Genomic DNA, 24,146 nt, shown 5'->3' on the forward strand with positions numbered 1-24,146 from the left:
CCATGTCCATCACTGAGCAGGGTGACAGTACAGAGACCCCATCCCAGCCCTGCTGCAAACAGCCAGCTGCTGCAATGTCACAAGCAACTCTGCTTTGCAGTCACCTGAGATGGCCTGGAAGGCTTCAAAGAGGTGAGTGATCATCTGGGTCAACTTTTGAAAATGTCATTGCAGCTAATGGGGGTGTAGGAAGGGCAATGTTAGAACTGCAGACAGAAAGCACTACCCAAACTGACTACAACAGGCAGTGTTACCTGCTCCTTACATTTATCCCATACAAAAGCTGCAACACCTGTTCTTCCATGGCAGTAAACCTGTTCTGAACTGGTACTGGCAGTGTGGGTTAAAGTGGGGTGGGTTTATGGTGGAGGCTTATTGGATTAGCTCAGCTGGTTAGAGCAGGGTGTTAATAATGCCAGGGTTCAATCCCTATATGGACCATTCACCTAAGAACCAGACTCTATGATCCTTGTAGCTCCCTTCCAACTCAGAATATTCTGTAATCTCTGCTCTTCACATGCACACTGGCTGGGAGAGCAGACTTTCACTTAGAAGCAGCTGTGAACTTACTGATAAACTGTGCTTTGTCAGTTTGCTGCAATAGAAGCTTCTAGAAAAATGATCAGATTCTGTTTTGTCCAAGGCTTTCCCTTGAGTTTTCTCAGTTCCAGGAGGAGTTGGTGCTCACAGGATACAGCCCTTGCACCACAGGCTTCTCCAGTGCCCCCAGTGTTCCTCACAACCCCTGCTGCAGAGGAGACCTCTGCTACTCATGATCCATTTGGCCCAAAAAAACATTACATTGGAGGAATTTTGGCAGCCTGCTGTTTGTGGAATGTGTAAAATCTAGCTCCTAGCCCTCTGCTGCCCTGCTTGGAGCCAGCACCCAAAGCCCACTCTGCAGAGCTGCAGGAAGGACAATTTTCCTGTTCTGCTGCCCTGAAGCAAGGGAATACATTTAAACTCACTCCTTTGTCTCAGTGCAGGCCCAAAATATTTTTTATGTATTTTTAACAAGTCAAGGGGGAAAAAATAAAATAAAGACTTCTTTCTTCATTCTTATTTCTCATGCCATAGTTTTTAAAACTTCCTACTATTGATGGGTTTTGAAACTTCTGGTTTGCATTAGCAACTGAACCAGGCTTGAATCTGAGCAAAGATCATCCATATTCAGAGTATTCAACAGTTCTCTAGCCCCTCACCAGGCTTAATGAAGTGTAATGAAAGAAAAATAATGAGCTTTGTCCTCACTGCCAAAGGAAAAGGCAGCTGGAAATATGCAGGGGCTTGATATGAATTGAACATGATTAAGTATGTGATAACCACTGTTCTGAAGAAAATGGTGCTGTTATACCTAAGGAGCCCGCAGCAGTCCCTTGTAATTAGAGCCACTTAGCTGCTTTAATTGCCTCTGAAAGCCACCCACAACAGACTGCTTTTATGCTCTTTCCATTTTAAAACCAGGCATAGAAATAGGAAGCATTAACATGCAGCCATTTGGGCAATGGGGATTCAAGGGAGGGAGCTGGACAGGGAAGGGCTCAGTACTTGACCACAGGGTGATGGGAGTGTGGGATGTGTGGGCACACACAGGATGATGGTATGGTGGTATGGGTGGCCATAGCTGATGCTGGAAGATGGCTACCAAAGCCCACAGGTGAGCTACAGAACTCTGGTCCCACCACCCCCTCTGAGCTGGCCCCCAGCAAAGAGCAAAAGGATGTGCCACAGCAGGGCTGACAGTGAGGCACAGCTCATCATGGTCCTTCATGGGCTTCTCACACTGGTGTGCAGTGCCCTCAGTTTCTGTCCACCCACTTACTCATCAAAAACAGCAATCCAACTCTAAATTAACAATCTTTTTTCTGTATTCTCCATTGATTCACAAAACTGAAAATATTATCTTCATCTCCTTCAGATTAATTACATTAGTGGTTCACAGTTTCTTGGGAGACAATTCCCAAATCTGGCAATGGAGCAAGACTGGAATCTGGCCTAAGCTACTCTGCTGGGAAAGAAGAAATGTCCCCTCTCTTCCTTGGGGAAGGAGAGTATTCCAGAAGGAATTTCTTTAAACTTGTCTTCAGTCAGCTCAAGAGGTCCTTGGATCTCTCCTGGATTTTCTTTACTGAGAAGAATATATGAAGAGGTCAGGGCTCCAGCATTCCCTCCTCAGCTTCTAGAAGCACAGTGCACAATTGAAATGATGCCCCAAAATCTTTGCCGTGGACAAGGATCCAGCCCCTGCTCTGAGCACACAGCCCAATGTTTGCACATGGCTTTCAGAGACCAGAATTCTTTTGAGACATGAGCTTGAAGCTGTCGTCCAGGATGGATCTGCGATTGCGCCGTAACCTCCTCTGCCTCTCGAGGTGGATGACTGCTCCCAGGAGCACACCAGCAGCCAGGAGCAGCAGCACTCCTACAACAGCCAGAGAGATGACTGTGGCCTCTATCTGCTCTTGGGTCACCTTAGATCCAAAAAGCATCAGCTTCTGGGACTCATCCTCATCCTCAAGTTGCATCCCTGAGAGACAAACAGAAAGGTATTTTCAACAAAAGCCAGCAATACAAGAAAGGTTGCAAGAAATGCAACAAATGAGCATTAAGAAAATGATGATGCAAAGTAGTGGAATCACTATTCCTGAAAATTTTCAGAAGATGTGTAGATATGGACCTTAGAGACATGTTTCAGTGGTAGACATGACAGTGCTGAGTTAATGGTTGAACTGAATGATCTTAGAGGTCTTTTCCAATCTTAATGATTCAATGATTCAAAGGAGGCCCCGGTGTCATCCATCTGTCAGACTCTCATCCCTGAGCCCACGCGAGATTTGAGACTTCCCTAACCTGCTCCACCTCAGAACCTGACAGTGTCTCAGGGTGTCCAGCCCAGCCAGCCACTGCTGTCCCCAGCACAGACATGAGAATGTGTCCAGACTGGGGCTGCTACAAATTCCCCCAGTCCCTGTGCCCATGGCTGCTGTCCTACACAGCACTGAGTGCACTCAGCCATGCCCATGGGGAGTCACCAAGATCCTGAGCTTGCTTGTGCCTCCACACAGAGGCAGCAGCCACCTCCTGAGAAAAGGGGTTTTCTGCTCAGGCAAGGTTTCTGCCTGGTGAAAATACACGAGCTGGTTTCTGCACATGGTATAAAACCAAATTGTTTAATATTGCCACTACTGCTCTCACATATCTCCTATTCCTCCTCTGCTTTGTCCATTTTGAGCGAGGAAAATGTTGAGGAGAAAAATGACTGAAATAACAGTGGAGAAAGCCTGCTGAGTTGTAGGTAGGTGGCTGCATTTGTAGGTGACCTGAACTGGCTCTCAAATCAGCTCAGCTGAATTTCCTCACAGCTGCTGAAAAATGGAGTTGAAAAAAGATGAAAAATCAGGAAAATAAACCACCAGTGTACATTACTCAGACTTCTACCACAGAAAATTTCAAAGGGATCATATCTACTACTTCTCTTCTCCCTGTGCTGCTCAACCAAATGTCCTCTCACATCTGTTCTTTACAACACCCAAAAAACTCCAGACACGTGCTTGGGCTCTTTTCCCAGAGGAACATCAGAGCAGCAGGCAGATGTGCTTGCTCTCATGCTGACTCCATCCCTTCAGCTTGCAAAGATGATCGTGAAACTTCCCTAAACTACAGTCATTGACAGTCCAGAGAGGGAGGACAACCCATCCTAGGCATCCTCCTCCAAATCTCTGCCAGTACCTAAGCTCATACTCTGAATCTGAATCCATACATAGCAGGCACAACAGGGTGTGAGGTCACTAACCTTTTCCACCTAACACAGGCAAACAAGCCTAACCAGCCCAACTTCCTTATTTCTATCACCAGAGGACAGACTGGTGCCCTCCCTGTTATCTACAGAAGCAAGGCCTCACCCCAAGGCACTGCCAGGCTGGCAGAGTACAGAGTGGGTGCTGTGTGTTCCTCCCTCCCCTCACACAGATCCAAATCTGTGCTGCTCAGGGATCTGCCCTCCCCCCTTCCCACAGACAGGGTTTGGAGTGCTGTACACATCATACCTGGGATGGCAGTCAAGTCTTCCAGCTCTGACTCTGAAAGGAAACAAAGGAAGGGTGAGAAGGTGTTGGGCTGAGCAGGCACAGCCCAGAACAAGGCTCATCTGGCAGGGATCAGATCCAGAGGCAGCATGGCTTTCCAGGACTAGCAGGCTGTCCTTTGTCCTGTCCATGTTTTCTCTCTCTACATGAGACAAGAGAATTTTTGAATCACCTGCTTCAGAGGCAGCCCCAGTTCCAGTGCACAACCCTTTCCAGCCTTCAAAACAAAAGTGCTGAGGGAGAAACAGAGATGGCCCTGACACTGGGAAGCACAGGTCACCCACAGCTGAAATACTGGGGCATTCACTGTTTTGGTAATACATCTAAAACCACATCACCATGAGGGCTCCATTGCAGCCAAATCCAGTCCTGAGAGTCATTCACCTCTGAGCACCTTGTAGCTCTCAGTAAGAACAATTATAGGCTGAGAGCTGAACATGACAATTCAGACACAAGCTAAAAACCAAACTCAGAATAACAACATAGGCAATGTAAACTCCAGAAAGCAGTTTGTTTTTAGCTCCAGCTATTACCATATTTAAAGGGAATATCATAATTTAATAACAATTAAGTAATTACCTACTCCATTAACTGGCTTTTAGCAGTATGTAAGAGAGCTGAGATACAAACACTCAGAATTTCACAGCAGTAGCAGGAAGTGCTGCTAGATGTTTCCAGTGACAGCTCCCTACCTCCTCTGGGCAGAACAGTGAAGAGGATCTCCATGCCAGCATGGATATGGTCAGACACGTGACAGTGAAGCAGCCATGTCCCAGGGTTCCCAACCAGCATCTCCACCATTTCAAAGGTCCCAGGGAACAGATCCACAACATCTGCTCTGTAGCTTTTGCCATTCTGTCAGAAGAGGGAGGCCATTAGCTGCACTGCTCAATGCATCTTCTCAGGAAGAAAGTTCTGCCAGTGTTGCTGGCAATCATTTCAGTTTTTCAATGCTCAAAAAAGCCCAAAGTTTTCAAAAAGCAGCTCCAGGGCTGCAGCTTGGAAAGCAAGCAAGCAATCTGGTAATGCCTAACCCTAACAAGGATTCAGCTGGACATCTCAGCACAACAGTCTCAGGGAGTCAGACTGGGATATGTATAACCACATAATTTTCCTAGCTGGGTGAAGCCTCTGCAGAGTCATTAAAAACCATTAAAATACAGAGTCAAGCAAAAGTGCTGGTACCAGTGGTCAGTATCTGCTTTACCATCAGCAGATGTTCTCACCTTGTATATGAAGGTCTCAGCATGAAAATGGACTGTGTGGACATCAACCTCATGTCCCATGCCCAGCAGGTACCAGTTCACCCTCTCTCCCTGGTACATGGTCAGCCCAGGCAAGGTGGCATAGAGCCTGCCATTGATTGCTGTGCAGGGAATAACACAGAGGGAGAAAGGCTGTCAGTGTCACTGAATGGCTGCTGCACCTCCCCAGAGGAATGCAGCAAATTAGAAGCTACAAAGCTCATACAGCTCCCAGTGTATCAGCAGATAGTGTCCCCCACAGGACAGTCCTCCCAGCTCAACTACTTATCTACTCTGCTTACAGCCAGGACAAGTGACTGGCACTCAAGCCATGCTGTAGCTCAAATAAATCTCAAAAACTACCTTTGCTGAAAACCTGCAGTCAGCCAGTAGAAGTGGTTGCTTCTAGAAGCCAAAATGCATAAAAATGGCATTTTCAGCCCAATGATGGAGAAACATGTATATACCTACATACACATAAATGTCTGAGAAATGTCCTTGGTGAACATTGAAAAGGGGTAAATCCTGCCAGAGGGCAGCTCTGTGGTGCTCAGCCTCAAACTGGCCACATACATCACATTCCAACCACTTGTAAAATCCTACATGACAGGACTTTACCTCTCAAGTAGCAAAGCTGGAAGGAATCCTGCTGTGACTGCACATGCAGGAAAGGGATCAAAACAGTGAGTGAGCTGACACACACAGAGACTTTCATGCTCAGATGACAACAGTGGGAATAAGATGGAAAGAGGCAGGATCTGAGGGCAGAGCACCAGGTTTTTACTCCCAGGTCTGCCCTGGGAACTTTGTGTAGCCTAAACCTTCAGCATGCTGGTTCTGCTAGCTGTAATACTGGTAAACAATTACACCTTCATGGGCATGTATTTGGAGAGTCCTTATCTCAACTATACAAAGCCAGCAGTAATGATAGCACACAAAATGCAACTCCTCAGTTTTCTTACCCCCACAGCTGTCAAGGGACCTGTTTTGCTGAGAGTGTCTTAGATATAATATGAAGAGAAACTAACTAAAATAACATGCTAATTTAAACAAATGTGTTCATCCTTCTATGGTAGAAATAACCTAAAACAACTGAGTCACATCTTGCAGCTACATAGCTCAAACTTAATTTTGAAGTCTAACATACTCTGATGGTCCCTGAGACAAACAATTAAATTTGTCTGACAAGTTAATTTCATGTTTGGTTTAATTTCCTTTTCTGAGTCACTCAGACACATCAAAGATTAACCTCTCTGGGCTGGATGTTGCTATTCCTCCTAACAGGAACAGCCACAATGATCAGCCTTCACTTCAGATCAAAGATTTGGGCTGTAGGTGTGCTGCAAGATTGAGAACAGACAGTTTGATTTTGTTTGTGCCACTGATAATGAAAAAAGATGAGGACATTCACTACAGCCAAGCTCCCTACTTAGAGAGGCTGCAGAATCAACACCAACATTACCGTGCATTTTGTTGCTTTCCACAAATTTCTCATCCAGCAGGTCGATCTCCTCGTGATTTCCTTTACTGAACCGTTCCACATTCTCCTCCAAGTACCAGGACTGATTTTCATCAAAAACCAGGAAGAGCAGAGCAAACTCCCTCTTTGCATCCTTGCTGGTGCCGCTGGAGCGCAGGGCCCCTCTCCGGCAGACCTTCAGCGGCCCGATCAGCCCACTGTACATATCCTGGTCAGAAGCAAGGACAGCTCTGAGCCAAGCACCTCCTCACCCTCCTTTATGCACAGCTCTTTGCCTTTCAGCAGTCATTTCCTATTCCCACATCACCCCACTCAAAACAACCAGTGCTGCTGTTCAGGTGTTCTTGTTGGAGAACATCAGCCACTGAAGCACAGGAACTGAAACTGCATGTGCTCTTATAAATGCAAATCCAAAAGTCATAAATATGGATGGTATCAAAGTTCTTTCCACTCAGTGACTGCAAAAACATCTGCAACTTGAGATAAAAAGGCCATTATTTCTGGGTTGAATGCAATGGTTCATTACAGGATCCTTCAGGTTGTTGCTCTGTGAAATCAGCACTATGACACTTCTAGCAAAGATCAAATCTGCTTGCTTTATTCATGAGGTTTATTTTGTACAATTTCTGCCTTTTGTAGATTAGCCCTATGGCTCTCACCATGATCAGCTGGGAGATTGCCTACAAATAACTGGAGGAAGGTTAGTAGCAAGGAGAGATGATGGAATTGTTTTATGAAGGTTTGTTAGAAAAAAATAAGGACAGACATCAGGACAAATTCAGATGATTTTTCTCTCCAAGGAGAAGACTGGACATGTTACCAGATGATTTTCCACCTCTTGGCTGGGCCAATCTCTAAATTGTACCCAACTCACATAGTTTTCTAAATGGGGTAAAAAATTGGTCTAATTAGGCTTTTCTGGTTATAACTTTTATTTTACCTTTACTGGGTCCACTGCAGAGTAGTAGATCCAAGGAACACAGGCTGAATCATTTGGCCCTGGACCAGACCTCTCGGGAATTTCCCACCGGTATGTCACAATGTCACCTGAGGGACAGAACAGCACCATACACCAGGTGACACCCCCTCACTAAGCAGCAGCAAAACCAAATGGAGAAAGAAAATCCTGTCTCCAAAGCCCAATTTCAGTTCTGTATTTGCCAGATATTGCATCTGCCTTCCCCAAACACAAAGCAGGGAGCAAGCTCCCCTCTCAGAGCAAGACAGAGGAGTCATAGGATGCTCACACACAACACAATGCAGGTTTATCTGCTGCTTTCAAGACTGGACCTGATCATGGAAATGATCACAGAAGCTCATTCAGATGGAGCTAAAGACAATCTTTCTTCTCTTTGAAGTGAATTTATGATGCTGATAAATACTGGGGTTTAAAATCACCCTTCTTTGGTATTAGCAGCCCATTTTACAAAGACAGGATCTGGCTGACAACCTGACTGTGGCTTGGACAGTCTGGGCAAGTTGGAAGAGACCAAAAATTAAATACACAGGCATCTGGATCATGAGACAAAGTGGCCATTTCAATCAGCCCAGCAAACAATTGTTGAGTTTCTCCTGTTTCATACTATTTTTATACTATTGTGTTCAAGCAGCCCAAAGAAGAGGCTCCCCCATCCCAGGACCAGCTGAGCTGTCACCTGCCATCACCTTCCCTTTCCCACAGAGACCATACTCAGTGTTGGGGGGATAAGGCTGCACACAGAAGAATGTCCTACACATGTCCCAGACAGCTGCCATCCCCACACAAATTGTATCACTAAAACTGTGCTGCACCTGAAAGACCAGTTACTGTCCAGTTCCAGCACTCCACTGTAACAAAACCACAGCACCTGAGGCTGCTTAAGGAAACCAGCCTGGCTCTGGGATAAAATCAGCTGTGAGCCCACACAGGAGTGCAGCTAGAGACAGAGACCTACCAGGGTGTGCCACCTGGGGATGTCCAGCCTGCTCCAGCACCCCGTGTGCATGCACAGAGTAGGGTCGCGAGGCGTTGTTCTTGAACACGACGTTGAGAATGTCGCCCACTTCCGCCCACAGAAAAGGGCCTTGAGACAGGGAGAGGGTACTCTGAGACCAGCAAAAGCCATCAGCACATCTCCTGGGATATTCCCTCCCCTCTCTCAGTATCTTCTCCCCATAAATAGTATCTTACATTTATGATGTTCCCCTTGCTCTTCTCTACCTTCCAAATTGAGAATTGGATGTCAGTCCCAATTCAAGTATTAGGAAACTGGATTGATTTTCACAATTAGGACAATGAAGGTGGTTACACATCTTAACTGGGCCCAGCACAGCTAAGGTTTGATTTCTGAATACTGTTATACTAAATGTCACGTGTTGATCCCCCTTGCTATTAGTTTCAGAAAACATGGTAATATTCAACTGAGCCTGTCACAAATCAGAGCTGCAGCCTATTTTGAGTGGTAGATGCTGCCTCAGCCTGGCTGCCCTGACACCACTCACAGCCTTGGGCTCATAACACATAGTTCTGTCTCCACAGACCTCCACTAGTCAGTGCAAAATGCTTCTCCACTTCCCAAGGCTGCCTGCTTTTGCCTCAGAAGCATTTCTCATAGATACAGATTTTCACCTCTATTTCTCAGACCCCCCTTCAGAAGTCAGTAGTTGTTTTAGTGCCACAGTCAGAGAAGTGCAGCTGTGAAACAGGCCTTGCCCAAGCCATGACAGAACACTGGTGCAAAGGCAAGTGGAAAAGCCCAGGCTTTCCTACAAGCTGTGCACAGGACTCTTCTAACTTCTGTCTCCAAGGTGACAGATGTGAGCAGGAAACAGTCCCAATTTCTCTGCACTTACATACACAGCAGATGCCTAAATATGCAGTGAGCCTTCACATTACAGCTGTGAGCCACTGCAGCTTTAGAGCCCCAGTCCCATTGCTGAGTGAGAGGAAGGTGGATCCTCTGCACACATCCTTACCCAGTATCCCTAGGTGCTCATCACGACTCATCCTGGCCTTGGGGGTTTGGAAAGTGCCATCTGTGTACTCCCTGTAAATGGCTTTCTTGTACCTGGAGCCGAGCAGTCCATTCTCATTGCTCAGAAACACATCAGCATAGCTGAGAAATGCAGAACAAGTGCTGAGATAACCAAAACATCATGGGGAACAAACAACTAACTTGTGTCAGGAGGTTCACAACCTGAAAGGACTCCCAGAGCCAGCTTGGGCTGCAAAGGAGAGCACGATGACATGGAGTGCTGTGCCCCCACAGCAGCACCACCAGCACAGGCACCAGGTCCCAGGGTGGCCAAGACACCCAACAGGCTCCACCAGGGTGTGCTGGGACCCTGCAGGCCTCCCCAGAAGGTGGCAATACCTGTGTGCAGGTGGCTGTGCCTGTGTGCAGGGTGGCTGTGCCTGTGTGCAGGGTGGCTGTGCCTGTGTGCAGGTGGCTGTGCCTGTGTGCAGGGTGGCTGTGCCTGTGTGCAGGGTGGCTGTGCCTGTGTGCAGAGCGGTTGTACCTGTGTGCAGGGCGGCTGTGCCTGTGTGCAGAGTGGTAGTACCTGTGTGCAGGTGGCTGTACCTGTGTGCAGGTGGCTGTACCTGTGTGCAGGTGGCTGTACCTGTGTGCAGAGCGGCAGTGCCTGTGTGCAGGTGGCTGTGCCTGTGTGCAGGTGGCTGTGCCTGTGTGCAGGGTGGCAGTACCTGTGTGCAGGGTGGCAGTACCTGTGTGCAGGGTGGCTGTACCTGTGTGGCTGTGCCTGTGTGCAGAGCGGCTGTACCTGTGTGCAGAGTGGTTGTGCCTGTGTGCAGGTGGCTGTACCTGTGTGCAGGGTGGCTGTACCTGTGTGCAGAGTGTCTGTGCCTGTGTGCAGAGCGGCTGTACCTGTGTGCAGAGCGGCTGTACCTGTGTGCAGAGTGGCAGTACCTGTGTGCAGGTGGCTGTACCTGTGTGCAGGTGGCTGTACCTATGTGCAGGTGGCTGTACCTGTGTGCAGGGTGGCTGTACCTGTGTGCAGAGTGGTTGTGCCTCTCCCTCTCCCAGCTGCGGTCGGGCGCGTAGTCCCACAGCAGCTCCTCGGCCGCGATGTAGAACGTCCGCACGCCCCTGTAGCGCGGGGCTGAGGCGCTGCTCACCTTCCCACACCCAGACACATTGTACTGCTGCCTCATCCCAGCCTGGTAGTGATTGCTCGTCTGGCAGTAGATCTCAAACGTCCCTGAGGGAGGCAGGATGAACAAGGAAATCAGTGGCTTTTGAAGACTGCTGCTTCCTCAGCCAGTGTCAGTGTGTGCTTGGTGCATCTCTGTGGTGATTAGGGGGCTTGGCTGCCACAGGCCAAAGTTAAAGAGTCACTGGAGAAATCAAGCAGGAATGGAACAACAAAGTCCTACACATAAATCATCTCAGGAAGCTTCTTACACAATAAGCCCCTGTAGCACAGCTCACCCTGTAAGAGTTCACACCATGCTAGAGAATCTGCCACAGGAGAAAGCACCACAATGGAAGACTCTTCCATCTGCCCAGTCAGCCGTGCAGGCACTCACCACTGTGATCAGGCTGCATGAAAGCAGTGGCAAACGTGTGGGGGAACAGACTGGCTGAATCTCTCCTCATGCCGTTCACCTCCATGGTGTTCCCCTGAAACACGGCTCCGTGCACGTCTGCTTCGCTGCCCAAGCCCAGCAGGTGCCAGGACACTTTGTCTCCTTCACACATGTCCAGCCCAGGCAAGTTACCAAACATAAATCCATTGATGGCTGGAAAGGAGAAAGCAATTAACCCCCTGCAGGCAGGTGTCAGCCAGGAGATTTTGAGCATACACTTTGGAGGACAGGCCTGCCAGTCAGAAGGGTAACTTGATTGTAATTCACCCCTGAATACACTGAGAGCAGACTTCCCCAGACAGCTGTGCTGCTTGTCCATGTCTCACCTGGTGCCTCCAGCCTGGCTGGATTCCAGGCCAACATCACACAGCCCTTCCAGCCCCAGCTCAGCCTTTAGAAGAACACCAGCCTGGGCTTTGCAGGTTCACCCCCAATGTCATAGAGCAGCATCCAACCATACCATGCATCCTGTTGGATTCCTCGAAGCCATCATCCTTATTCACAGAAGTCTCTTCCATCCTCAAGTAGTACTTTATGTTGGCATTTAAATACCAGCTGAGGTTCTCATCAAACACATTGAAGAGAAGAAAAAATTCTTTGTCGATCCCTTTCTATAATTACAATGATGGCTGTTAGCTTTTAAAACAACAATTAACTATCCTTAAAGCTGTTTTGCTTGGCTCTTGTATTGCCCTTTATTTTAAAACACAGTTAATTGAGGGACAGGACTCCATCTCCTTACTCATGTTGAACATTCCTCTTTTATTTCACAAAAGGCACCACTAAGCCTGGATTGGAGATTTTAAAATTAACCTAAATCCTTGAGAGAGTTCATTCTCCTAAGAAATGCACTCCACAGCATGGTGTTTCCCCACTAACAGAACATTGTGATGGTGTCCAGATTCTCCCACTGGTGCCACTGTCCCCAACAGCACACAGGCAGCCAGCCTGCTGAGAAGGTGAGCAACTTTCAGGCTGCAGCACACAGTACAGCATAGTGGCCATACCTTCCACAATTAACCATTCATTAAAGGTTTGCCTAAGATTGTGGAGCTAGAATTGCCACCCCAGGTGATTTTTCCCTGTCTTACATTTACAAAGGTCTCTTTTGCTTACATCCTTCCAATACCTGCCCATGTTTTTCATTATCACAGCTCCTTCACCTTGAGGGCTGTATGTATTCCCAATCCTCTTTGCTCAGCAGATTCACATTTTCACTCAGGGTAGCAGGTTGATTTCTTCTGCACTCCTGATTTAGTCACAGGTGCCCCCACTGAATATGAGCTCCCCCAGGAAGGCTCTGAGGACAGCAGTCCCCAGATCTGTCACTGCTCCCCAAGCCATGCTGGACACAGTGGGGGTTTACAATTTGCCATCTACTGTCTTTCACCACAAGGCTCTGCTCCTCTGTCTTGTACCACTCCAGCAACCTCAATTTACTGCTTTCCCTAGATTTACTGTCAGGAACAGACAACTCCTGAGTGAAATTATAAGAGGAAGTTCTGGCTGCCCTTCTGGTTTCACCTCTCCATCAAAAGTGCAAGACTGACATGGATTTTCATGAGTTTTTTTGTAGCCAGCTTTGCTTGAAAATTAACTTCTCTGGCAGAATAAATGAGGCTCACCAAAACCTCAAAGCATTGTTATCACCCAAGCAGAACACCTGTAAGCAAAAATGTCTTTTCAGTGTTTCTGGAACTGCAAGGACTATTCCACATGCCTCTCTGAAAGCAGCCTGCTACACAAGCCTCAGGACAAGAGTTCCCAATAAGGTACCTCTTGCAAGGTACAGTTGTTCAGCCAAGTTTGACTGTGAATTAAAAGAAGAGCTCAGGAACTATCAAGAGCCCAGAACACTACTGGCCTTTCTCAGGCAAGACCTGGGCACCAGCTATACCAGCATTAACAACAAGGCTTTGATTTGACTCTCCTGGACTTAACACTACATCACATTTGTTTTAAATATACTCCCTAGTGTTTTGCTGATGTTTCTTTTCTCTACGTGAAAGCAAAAAACTGGCAGGAACAGGGCAGGAAAACCCCTTTACCTGCTTGTTGTTGTCATCCAAAGTGCCTGACTTGCAGATGAGCAGAGGCCCCACTAAGCCTGAGCTGGAGTCTTTGACAGGATTCACAGCTGAGCTGTACATCCAGGTGAGGCAGGGAGGGTCGCTGGGCGTGGGCCCCACGTGCTTTGGCACAGTCCAGTGGTATGTGAAGTTGTGCAGAGGTGCCACAGAAACCCCACTCTGGGACAGGCCTTTAAAACAGGGATTACAGGATTATTCCCAACTCCCTGCACAAACTCAGTTACACCCTCTCACCAGCTGCTTTCAGAGCAGGCTTTATTTCATTCGTGTCAACCAAACACCCAGCATCTGAAGGGTGATGGGGGTGTACTCAAGAAAAGGGATCCACCAACCATCATGGTACCACATCCCTTCTGATTCCTTCCCATAGGACACTCCATGTGGCTGGATGCTGAAGGGCCAGGAGGCTTTGTTAAAAAATGTCACCAGGATGGTGTCTCCAACTTCAGCTTTGATCACCGGACCTAGAATACAGCAGAGAGAGCACATCAGCAACAGAGCATTTCCCCAGGCAAACCAAAGCAGACAAGCTGCAGGGCCAAAGATGAGAGGCAGCAGATGGCCTGGCCTTGTTGCTGCTGAAGGAAGCTCAGTGGAAGCAATCCTGGCAAAGACTGTCTGAAAGCAGGTCCACAGGAGAACTCAGAGAGGCAACACATCTTTACACAGGGAAGTAACACAACAGCCAAATGTGCTGGGATGCCCTCAGGACAGGCCCATGTCTCTCCCCAACATATGTAAGGCCCCCTCAGCCACCCAAAACACGTTCCTCAGAGGTGTGAGATGTTCCAAGCCCACCAGAGTCTGTAACCCCATGACCCAGCCAGCCAGAGAGGAGCTATGAGCCCCTACCATGCCTGTCCCCAAGCATTCATTCAGGAGAGAAAGCTCTCTGAGAACATGGGGTTTGCAGCATGCCTTGAACGGGCTCAGTCAAAAACACATAACCAGGATAGCTCTAATCACACATACTATACTGTGTCCCTCAACTCTTACTCCTAGAACATCTTCAGAATGACCCTGATGACAGAATCATTCTGTCCATTCTACCACCCTGCACCTTGACCTGTTCCCTTTTCTCTCAGATGTGCCTGCTGTGAAGGTCCTCTTGTTTCCTTTCCTGCCCCTCAAAATGAGCAGGCAGGTACAGCCACCCAGCACTCCCAGCACCAGCATCCTTCTCACAGACACTGAGAGAGGATTTGTGCTCCTGGATAATTCTCACCAAGTATTCCAAGGTGTTTCTCTTCTGCTGATTGCTGCTTTTCCTCACGGAAGCTCTCATCAGTATATTCCACATACTTTGCCTTCCAATAGACACCCCCAATTCTGTCGAGGCCACGCTTGAAATACTGCTCAGAAGGACTAAATGCAAAAAACAAATGTCAGGTCATGTCATAGAAAAATCAGCTCTGTTCCCCTGCTCCCACTGGCAAGGCCATCAGCATTTCCAAATCAAGCACTATTTCAGACAAAGACAGCACATCTAGTTTGATTCTGCAAAGCTTTTTGCCCTTACAGACTCATCCACCTGTGTGTTCAGGGAGCACCTGTAGCACACAGCCCTCTGCCAGGTGAACCTGCCAGGTGTGACCAGCATCCCTACACAGGATGTGTGAAGGAATGAACAAAACTGCAGGGCAGTCAGTGGGAAGGCAATGCTAGAATTCCTCTTCAGAAGATGGGAACAGCCCCACTTACAACTAAAATAAACAGCTGTAAAGGTATTTACTTCCTCCACTACCACCCTCACCAAATACAAGTAACAAGCCTTGGAGGAGAGGCAGTGCAGTTACAAGGCCAGCTCACAGGTCTAAGGTCTGCAAGGCTTGCTGCATGGCATTGAGTAAATAATTAACCACTCCACATTTCCTCTTCTCCATCTGAATAAAGTATATCCTCTCCAACAGATTACTAGGGAAGGGAAGTTATCTCTGTGGGAGGAGAAGAATCTCCTTCAGTTAGCCAAAGACTGAATGGGAAGTCTCCCAGCTGCTATGCCAGTCACCTGACCATGGGATGGAGGGCTGCCATCCAAGTCCTTGTATCTGATTTCCTAGAAATTGCTTCCTGCAGCAACACCAGCCTGAGGCCCATCAGCAGGCCAGCTCTGCCACCCTGTGTCTGCTGCACCAGGGGCTTTTTGAATCATTTCTCAAACAGATCAGTCTGTTCCTAGGTTAGGCACAGCAAGCACAAACACAGAGTACATCTGCCGAGACTTTTGCTGCTTGTGGGTAGAGCCGTGCCACACAGCACTCTCACGGCAAGGCCCCAAGGTACCTGTCCAGCTACAGGAGATGTACCCCATGTGAGCAGCAGGCAGGCATTTTGAAAGCACAGATATTTCATTTCCCTGAGCAGCCCTGGTGATAGAAGGCAGAGTTCTCAGGCACTGCCCAAGGGAGCAGCTCTCACCTGCCGCTGTGGCCCAGCTGCCTCCCGCTGAGGCGGTCGAGCGCCGAGGGCGCGTAGTCCCACTGCACATCCTTGGCTGCGATGAAATATTTCCGAACTTTCCCTTCCAGCCTGGGGGCTGCAGCTTGCCGAGAGCAGGGCCGGACCTCGTAGAGTGCCCCCATCCCAGCTGGCCAAGACATGAACATGGACATCACTTAGCCCCTCCAGCCAGCCTGAGGGGCAGTCCCACCTTCCCTCTGCTGTCCCAAAAGGCACAGGGATGGGAGAAGGGAAGTGACTCCACAGCAAGGATACTGGATGCTGTGGAGTATGGACAGACTGAGCAGAGTCTTCTGCTCTGTTCCTCAGATCTATCATGCAAGTGCCTCTTACAGGGATCAGAGCTCTTAAGGCACTGCATCATCTCAGCTTTCAGCTTACCAGACATCATGGTACAAATCAGCCCCATCTGACAAAGCTGCCCTGCACATTAGTAACCAGCCCACTCCAATTTTTACAAGACAAGACATCACATCTGGGAACATTTTTTATGTCCAAGGCACTGTTCCCTACCACACTGTACATCATGTACATCAAAAACAGAGAACACAGAGTCCAGGACCTATTCCACCCTCTACCTTACCTTTTATGTGATCATTGACCTGGCAGCTCAGCAGCCATCTCCCAGGATTCCTGGGGATCATATCTGCTGTAACAAAAGTGGCTGGGAAGAGGCTGGCCACATCTGTCCTGTGGCCCCGGATTTTGAGTGTCTCTCCATGGAAATAGGCTGTGTGAACATCAATTTCATTGCCCATTCCGAAGAGGTACCAGGCAACAGAATCCCCAGCACACATCTTCAGCTCAGGGAGGTTGCCAAACACATAACCATTAATAGCTGCAAAACCAAGCAAGCCAAAATTAGAGAGCAGAAAAGGGGCCTTCAGCAGGTGACAGCACAGACACAATAGGAGAATGGACCTAACCAGAACTCCTCCTCTTCTGCTTTGGAGAACCCAGCTCCACAGCTCATTACTAAAACAATCAAGCCAAAGATAAAAGCAAAACAATACTTTCATCTTCTGGAGTCATTGCCCTGTCCCTGAGATAGTATGTGCTAAGCACATGCTCTCAGAGCAGATCCTGGAGCACTGACACAGTGGCCTCACAGAGGTGACACTGACCATGCATTTTGTTGCTCTCCTGAAATTCCTCATCTTCTTTGTCTACAGAGCCAGGATCTGTGCAGAATGAAGCAATGTTGTCATCCAGATACCAGCTTAGGTTCTCATCCACAACACTGAACATCAGAAAGAAATCAACATCCACATCCCAGCGTCTTTGAGAGCTGCCAGTCAGCGTTCCTGAGGTGAGAGAGGAATGAATGCAGAAAATCACTTATGCAGAAAATCATACATCAGGCAAGAGATCAGAACTGCAGTAGCAGAGTAAGTCTTGTCACATGAGTTGGAGACGATGCTTTCCCACCATGCTCATAGCTCACCACAGAGCAGAGAACTGACCCTTTCCCAAGACACCCCTGAGCTCACCCTTTCCCAAGATACCCCTGAGCTCACCCTTTCCCAAGATACCCCTGAGCTCACCCTTTTCCAAGATACCCCTGAGCTCACCCTTTCCCAGGATACCCCTGAGCTCACCCTTTCCCAAGATACCCCTGCCCATTCAGTTCTCTCTCACAAGCAGCTCTGCCACTGCAGGCCTCAACTACAACACCTTCAGTCTTCTCACTCCTGCTGAAACCAACCACCATGTTTTTCATACACAAACTAGATCTTGGATAAGAGTATTGCTTTTAACATGGATACAAGCAGCTCTCTTGGATCAAGAGGCCTGCAAGCTCACCTGCCCAATCACTAAGGTACAATGACAATGCAATGACCAGAATCCAGCTAGAACCCAGGCACTGTCCTCTCTAACCAAGCTGCATTTCCCCCTGAAGCTGCACACCAGAGGATCTTCACTTCCTATCCTTATTCATGTCACCACAAGACCTCTACATTGCAGGCCTCAGCTGCTTTCTCTTGGGGTTTTTACCCGTTTTACATGTAAGCAAAGGCCCAATTAATCCAGATGCAATGTCCCTTGGTGCATCAATATGAGAGTGGTAGATCCAGGTCAAGCAGTTTGGGTCATCATCAGTTGGACTGTGATCTTCAGGGACAGTCCAAGTATAAGTGTAATTCTTCCCTGGGAAAACAGCATCATCCTTCTTCTGATCCTGGGGGGACATATCAGGATACAGGGATCCTAGAACAATTGAGCAATCACAACATCCATTCAAGTAGAGCCAAGATGCCCACACATGTAACCTCATACTGAGCTGAGAGTCACCATCCCAAGGCTGAAATAATGTTTACTCATCACTTCCTCAAAGAGGCACTGAGGCACAGAGCCACTCTAAGGCAACTTGCCCAGTAAACAAGGTCAGCACAGAGTCAGCAAGATTATTTCCATTCTGCTTAGTGCTGCTTTGCCTTCAATTCTGCACTGTGCCCTCACAGTCAGTTCTCTCTACAATATCTAGAGTTGATCAGTGTTTTGGAGGTTCTGAAAAATCAAGAAACCCAGGACCAGGTCAGGACTGCAGCCCCATGACCCTGCCAACCCAACACCTGGTGTCTTCACCAAACACCCAAATGCAGTTGCTTTCCAGCTGGGCCTCTATGGACAGCTCTCCCCCATGCACACTCCTGAGTTCCCAATGAGAAAAATCTGTCTCCATGATGGCAGTAGCTCATTTACCTTCAGAGTCCTTCTCGTAGAAAACACCATGAGGATGGATTGTATATGGTCGAGTAGCAAAATTTTTTAGGTGTACTTGAATGGTGTCCCCCACTTCTGCTCGGATGATGGGCCCAAGGAAGCCCAGCCAGGCAGGCTTGGGGATCTCAGTGGTGTACGTGGAGTCTGTGTACTGCTTATAGACAGATTTCTTGTATGTGCTTCCCACCCTGTCCTTCCCAGACTGCAGGAATGCTGAGGCCTGGCTGTTGAATTCAAAGGGAAAGGCACTGTGAGTCATCATTATACACAACAGCTGGTCAATGCTGCAGCAGAGTGATGGTGACACTCCATTTTCTGGGGTACAGTCAAAAGCTTTGGCATTAGAAGACCCTGGGATACTCCAAGCCATCCATGCATAGCCACAATCTCAACCCCAGCTCTTCACCAACAAACAAAGAGCACCCTGAGCTGTGCCCTGCAAATAAGAAATGGGAAGGATGGTGCTTCCCAGACAATCTCACGTGGGTGTTGCAGGGAAAACCTTCCTCATGCCTCTTTCAGCCTTCCCTGGGCTCTTTGAAACTCCCTTTTATTCCTTTGTGGCATTTCCAGCTAAATCACAAGGCAAGTAGAGTGGAGTCCTGAGCTCTCTGGCCAAAATCTGAAGCCTGAAAGATGGTTCTCTACTTAACAGTTTTCAAATTCCTTCCAGAGTGGTAGGTAAGTCAGGCAGGTACATACCCAGCACGTAACCAGCTTCCAGAGTTAAAACCTCATAGTGGTACTAAAGTTTAACTCACAAGCATATTTGCTCTTTATGGGTAATTCTTAATAGATAAGAGATGAATCACAGTCCAGGTATTAATGGAACCAGCCTAAAAGAGAGCCAAGGTCACTCCCCTCACTTCCCCCTTTGGATTGATCACCCACAGCAGCAGAGCAGACCTGGAAGGGAGGAAAACTCTAATACACATCTCAGAGAATGAACAGTGAAGACTCAAGTATTGGCCTCATCATTCAAAAACAGGCAGGGCTTGGCTCTACAAGCTCTGCAATCCAGAGTTCAGCCCTTTGCCAAGTCATCCCTGCAGCCATTGCCAGCAAAGAGCTTTAGATAATTCACTCTTGGTTTTACAGATGTGCCTCTTTTTCCCCACACAGTCCATTTCTTCCCAACAAAAAGTGTCCTTGAAATAATTTGGTACCTCTATCAATCATATCAACATCTCATCCCTTTCTAATTGCCAGCAGTTTCATTTCTGCAATCATTGTACAAATAGGTCCCATTAAGTAATTGTTTGCAGTGACAACAGTTTTTAAATTGCTTTTAAGTTCAGTGGCCTGAATTTTATTTCCTTCTCCTCATGTATTATGAGAGAAACCAAACAAAATCCACTCCATCTATTATCACTTTAGGAGTCAGCAGTAATATCTTTATTAACCCTGAATTTTGGGGTGTTTCCTGTGGACTTATTTATATCTACATAGTATCTCCAGAGAACAGAGACTTTTCCATTCTAAATTGACAGACCTTGATGTTTCTATGCACCCTTCCTGTTCTTGCTTCTGAAGGAAGGGAAGAACTGAGAGCAGGTCAAAAAATATCAGCTATTTGCCACAGAAAATGAGGGCAAGGAAAAAAAAAGCACAAAAGTCTTTAAAATTCTATGGAAACCTTTGAAAAACAAAACAAACCACACACACAAAAAACCTTCGACCAAAGAAAAAGGCTTAATGTTTTGAAAGCTAAACCCAAAATGCTGTTTGTGTAGTAACTCAAACCAATTTTGCAGTTTCAAGACTTAGTTTTGCAAGAAAAACAAAAATGTTTTTCAAACAGCCCCTAAAATCCCATGCAGGAAGTCCCATTAACTCTAAGGCTTGAAATTCCACTGAAACAAAAACAAGCTGGCTCTGTGAAGTCATTTACACAAAAAGTCATCATGCTTCAGGATAAACAAGCTGATCACCAGCTGGAACTAAGCAAAATGAAACTCCAGGGTAGAGCATTGCAAAATCTGGCTGATTTTAGAACAATGTGTTCAGTATCTGCTCCATTTTCTGTTCCGGGTTTGTTTTCCATACACTCCTCTCCAGTGCAGGGGCTCTGGACTCTCCAGACCATCCCTTTTCCCACTGACACAGCTTTTACCACAGGAGCATAAAACAAGTTAAACATTAAGCTCATAAAGATCAGAATCTACAGGAGTGTGTCTCTTGCTTGCTCAGATGCCCTAAAATACTTGCATTAAATTACACATCAAATGACAGCTTTAAGCCAGAGTAAATTCTGCTAGAAGCAAACTTACTGGTTATTTGCAATAATCTGGTTAGCAAGCACATTCTTCCCTGTTGGAGCATAATTCCAGTCCACCTCATGGATCCCCAGGTAATAGACTCTGATGACACCCCCAGCAAGTGTGGGTGACAGCATGGGCAGGCAGAGCAGCAACCACCAGACTGATCCCATCACAGCCTGAAAGGGGTTTTTGGAAGCTACACCTGGTTGGGAAACACAAAAAGAACAAAACAGAATTATGACCATTTGGTTTGAAGGTGCTGGACATTTTGAGAGGGTATGAAGAAATCAGGTATAAGTACTATTGGGATCATTACTGAATAAGGAAATCACTCTGTAACAAAATTGACACACAAGGTGGATGGAGATCATGCCTCAGTAATGAGTCCCCAATACCAAATGTACTGCTCTCATAATAATTTAATTTTTTTTTTACTATTTTTTTTCACTACTGCATTCCAAATCATCTTACAGGTCCACATACAAAGCTCAATGAAATAGTCCTGAGTAAGTATATGTATAGTTTAAACTCTCAGCAAGATCTCTCTATTCTAAGTCATCTGAGGAAGTAAAATTTAGTCACTATGAAGTAATTTTAAATTTTTATTTCTTTAAAATGGCTCTTAGGCAGCAGCTATCTGTAATCCAGGAGTACATCTCAAATGGGCTGCACAAGGTTTTGCCTTTCTGTTCCATTATTTTCCCCATGATTGTGATCAATAAGCAGCTTACTCATAAAACTTCCAACTGACACTAAGCTTGTTGGCAATAAGCATCAGAAATACTCTAAACAGAGTTGGGAAAAAGTTGGGGAAACTGTCTGAAATCATCAAAACACAGTTGTGTGAATACAGGCTCAAAGAACTGTCTGTATGAAGGAGAAGCTGTTGCAATATGGGGCAGTAGAATTACACCAAAAGATAAGGAAGGATTAAACAGCATTTAAAAATCACATGAAAACAACTACAGAAGTTCTCACACAATGATACCCTTTACAAAGCTGGATGTAGCCAACAAACAAACAGCACCTAAACAAGATGTTGATACAGCTCTTGAGACATGCAACAGCAACTCAGAATTGCAGAAAAAAAGAAAGCAAGAGAATGAGAAACATGACCTAGCAAGAAAACTCAGAGGAATCAGTTTTCCTTTTCATACAGAAAGGGGTGGTGACACAGCATCCTGGCAAAGGTTTGTCATAAAGAGATTGTAATTATTTATTCTTGCTGTCCTTGTAACAGCAACATGAATGTATAAGGTTTTTCTGCAGCAAAGCTGGATATTCTCTAAGCTTTCAGTCAGCACAGAGCTGCTTTGAAACCCCTTCTAACATCTGATACCCAAGACACGATTCAACCCCAGCACAGGGCAATGGACTGAATACCTTCCAAAGCTTCACTTCTGGATTTCCAAACACGCTGTGCAATTCTCAGAAGCTAATGATAATCAACTATTGCTGTTTCCAAACAGTCATTAAATTGGACAAAGTTTGGAGACACCTTCTTTTCCTCTTTTCTCAGAAGGGAGCTGTAGGGATCTCTAAATCCGAGACATTTTGGATTCATGAACACAGTATAGCTGTGCTCCAGTGGCTCCACCGGCCAGTCTCCTTCAGAAGCTCCTGGTCATACACCTGATAAAACTCATATACAGAACAGCCCCTCCAAAGCAGCTTCAGCAGCGTGGGAACAGCAGCACATTGGCCCATGGCCACCCCTACATTCACTGCTGTTCACAGGGAGCTAAAATACCTTTTTTGACACACTCGGTGCCAACGTGGACTCAAGGAAAGGAGTTTGTCAGACCGTACCTGTGCTTCACACAGCAGACCAGCAAAAGGCAGTGGTGACAGCAATGTGGAAAGAAAGAAACAGCAGCACCAGTCCTCAGCCTGAAACCTGCCACCCCGCCAGCACACACCCCGAGGGCAGGGCAGCGGGATGCTCCTGACTCAGCCCAAGCTGTGGCCTTTCTGTCTGCTCAGGGCAAAGTTCGCAGGAGTTTCCGGCACCCAGGGTGGCTCCTCCCGGCCCGGCAGCCGGGGCAGGCTGCTCCGTGTGCGCTCCCATCGCCGTGGCTTGTGCGGGCACCGCGGCAGAGAGCGGCTGGCAAAGCCGGTGTGAAAAGCGCCGGGGGACACAGAGCCGCCGCTGAGCGCAGGCAGCGGGGCGGCACAGCCCGAGCCGCGCATCCCCAGCGCTCTGCCACCCAGCAGCCAAGGACGAGCCTCGGGACAGAACAAGAGTCCCACCGGGACTCTGCTTTGAGATTGACCGCAATTACACCTCCGGGGTAATTCTAGGGAACAGCAAAAAATATCCCTGAATGGAGATGCAGCTGCTGACGCAAAGTCTGTGCTCACGGACCCTTCGCAGTAACTAATCACCATTGAGTTACTCGACTAGCGCAAGGTGGAAGTACTTAAATAACTTTCAAAAGTTTTTTGTTTTAATTTTTCATTGATATTAATATTTGCCTTGATTAAAGAAACAAAGAGGAAAAAAAAGAAAACCTAAACCAGCCCAAGTTGTATATTATATCCATCCCTGAACCTTGTACTTTACAGCAGAATCCTCCCCCAGGACTGCCCTTTACCGGGTCCCCGACAGCACAGGAATCGCGAATGAACGGAAATCAGATTTCAGGCGGGTTGGAGGGATCCAAATTCCATCTGATCCAGGCGGACGATGCGGGGGTAATTCCCCGACACCCGACTGCAGGGAAAGCACAGCCCGAGAGCGAGGGGAAAGCACAGGAGGAAGGCAGGAGGGCTCGTCCCTTACGTGCGGAGCGGGAGGCGGCGCGGCGGGGCTGCGGAGCGGGACGCGGAGCGCCGGCGGGGACCAGCCCGGGACGGACAAAGGGGCGCTGCCGCCGCGGGACGACCCAGCCCGGCCCGGCCCCGCAGCGCCGCCCGCGCCCGCGCCCGCTCCCGCCCACAGGGCGGGCCCGGCTGCTCCGCCCCGCACCTGCGGCAGCGCCCCGGCCCGGCCGCGCCTCAGCCGCGCACGCGGAGCCCGGCCCGCCGAGTGCACCTGCCCGCCCCGCCCAGGGCTCGGCCCCCGCAGCGGGGAGCCCCGGCAAGGCGGGCGGAGGCAGAGCCAGAGCCGCGGCCGGCAGCACCCACCCGCGGGGCGGGACCGGCGGCCGCACCGGGCGAGCGCTCCCCGGGGACCGCGCTACCGGGGGGGCGGCGGCGGCCGCTGCGGCCCCTTTAA

At 48.0% G+C, this 24,146-nt stretch overlaps 1 protein-coding gene across 7 annotated transcripts; it reads right to left on the minus strand.

The window, feature by feature from the left end:
* Positions 1-1,846: 1,846 nt before the first annotated feature.
* Positions 1,847-24,146, minus strand: HEPH (hephaestin). 7 transcript variants are annotated; one of them, XM_079319164.1, is made up of 21 exons: positions 24,056-24,146; positions 20,939-21,131; positions 18,648-18,892; positions 17,940-18,152; positions 17,069-17,248; positions 16,528-16,782; positions 15,903-16,071; positions 14,710-14,849; positions 13,817-13,948; positions 13,443-13,654; positions 11,855-12,005; positions 11,335-11,547; positions 10,796-11,006; positions 9,765-9,904; positions 8,744-8,872; positions 7,750-7,856; positions 6,792-7,017; positions 5,312-5,451; positions 4,778-4,940; positions 4,047-4,079; positions 1,847-2,527 (listed from the first exon to the last, which is right to left on the minus strand). In XM_079319164.1, exons 2-21 carry the CDS (start codon positions 21,097-21,099, stop codon positions 2,283-2,285), a joined length of 3,465 nt encoding a protein of 1,154 aa, XP_079175290.1. In that variant the 5' UTR covers positions 21,100-21,131; positions 24,056-24,146; the 3' UTR covers positions 1,847-2,282. The 7 variants fall into 7 exon arrangements, with proteins under 7 accessions (XP_079175290.1, XP_079175293.1, XP_079175294.1 ...); XM_079319167.1 differs by having other exon boundaries at positions 20,939-21,105; positions 24,056-24,140; XM_079319168.1 differs by lacking the exon at positions 24,056-24,146 and adding an exon at positions 23,712-23,922.

The sequence above is a fragment of the Erithacus rubecula genome (assembly GCF_903797595.1).
Source record: "Erithacus rubecula genome assembly, chromosome: 15".
In the NCBI taxonomy this organism is placed as follows: Eukaryota; Metazoa; Chordata; class Aves; order Passeriformes; family Muscicapidae; genus Erithacus; species Erithacus rubecula.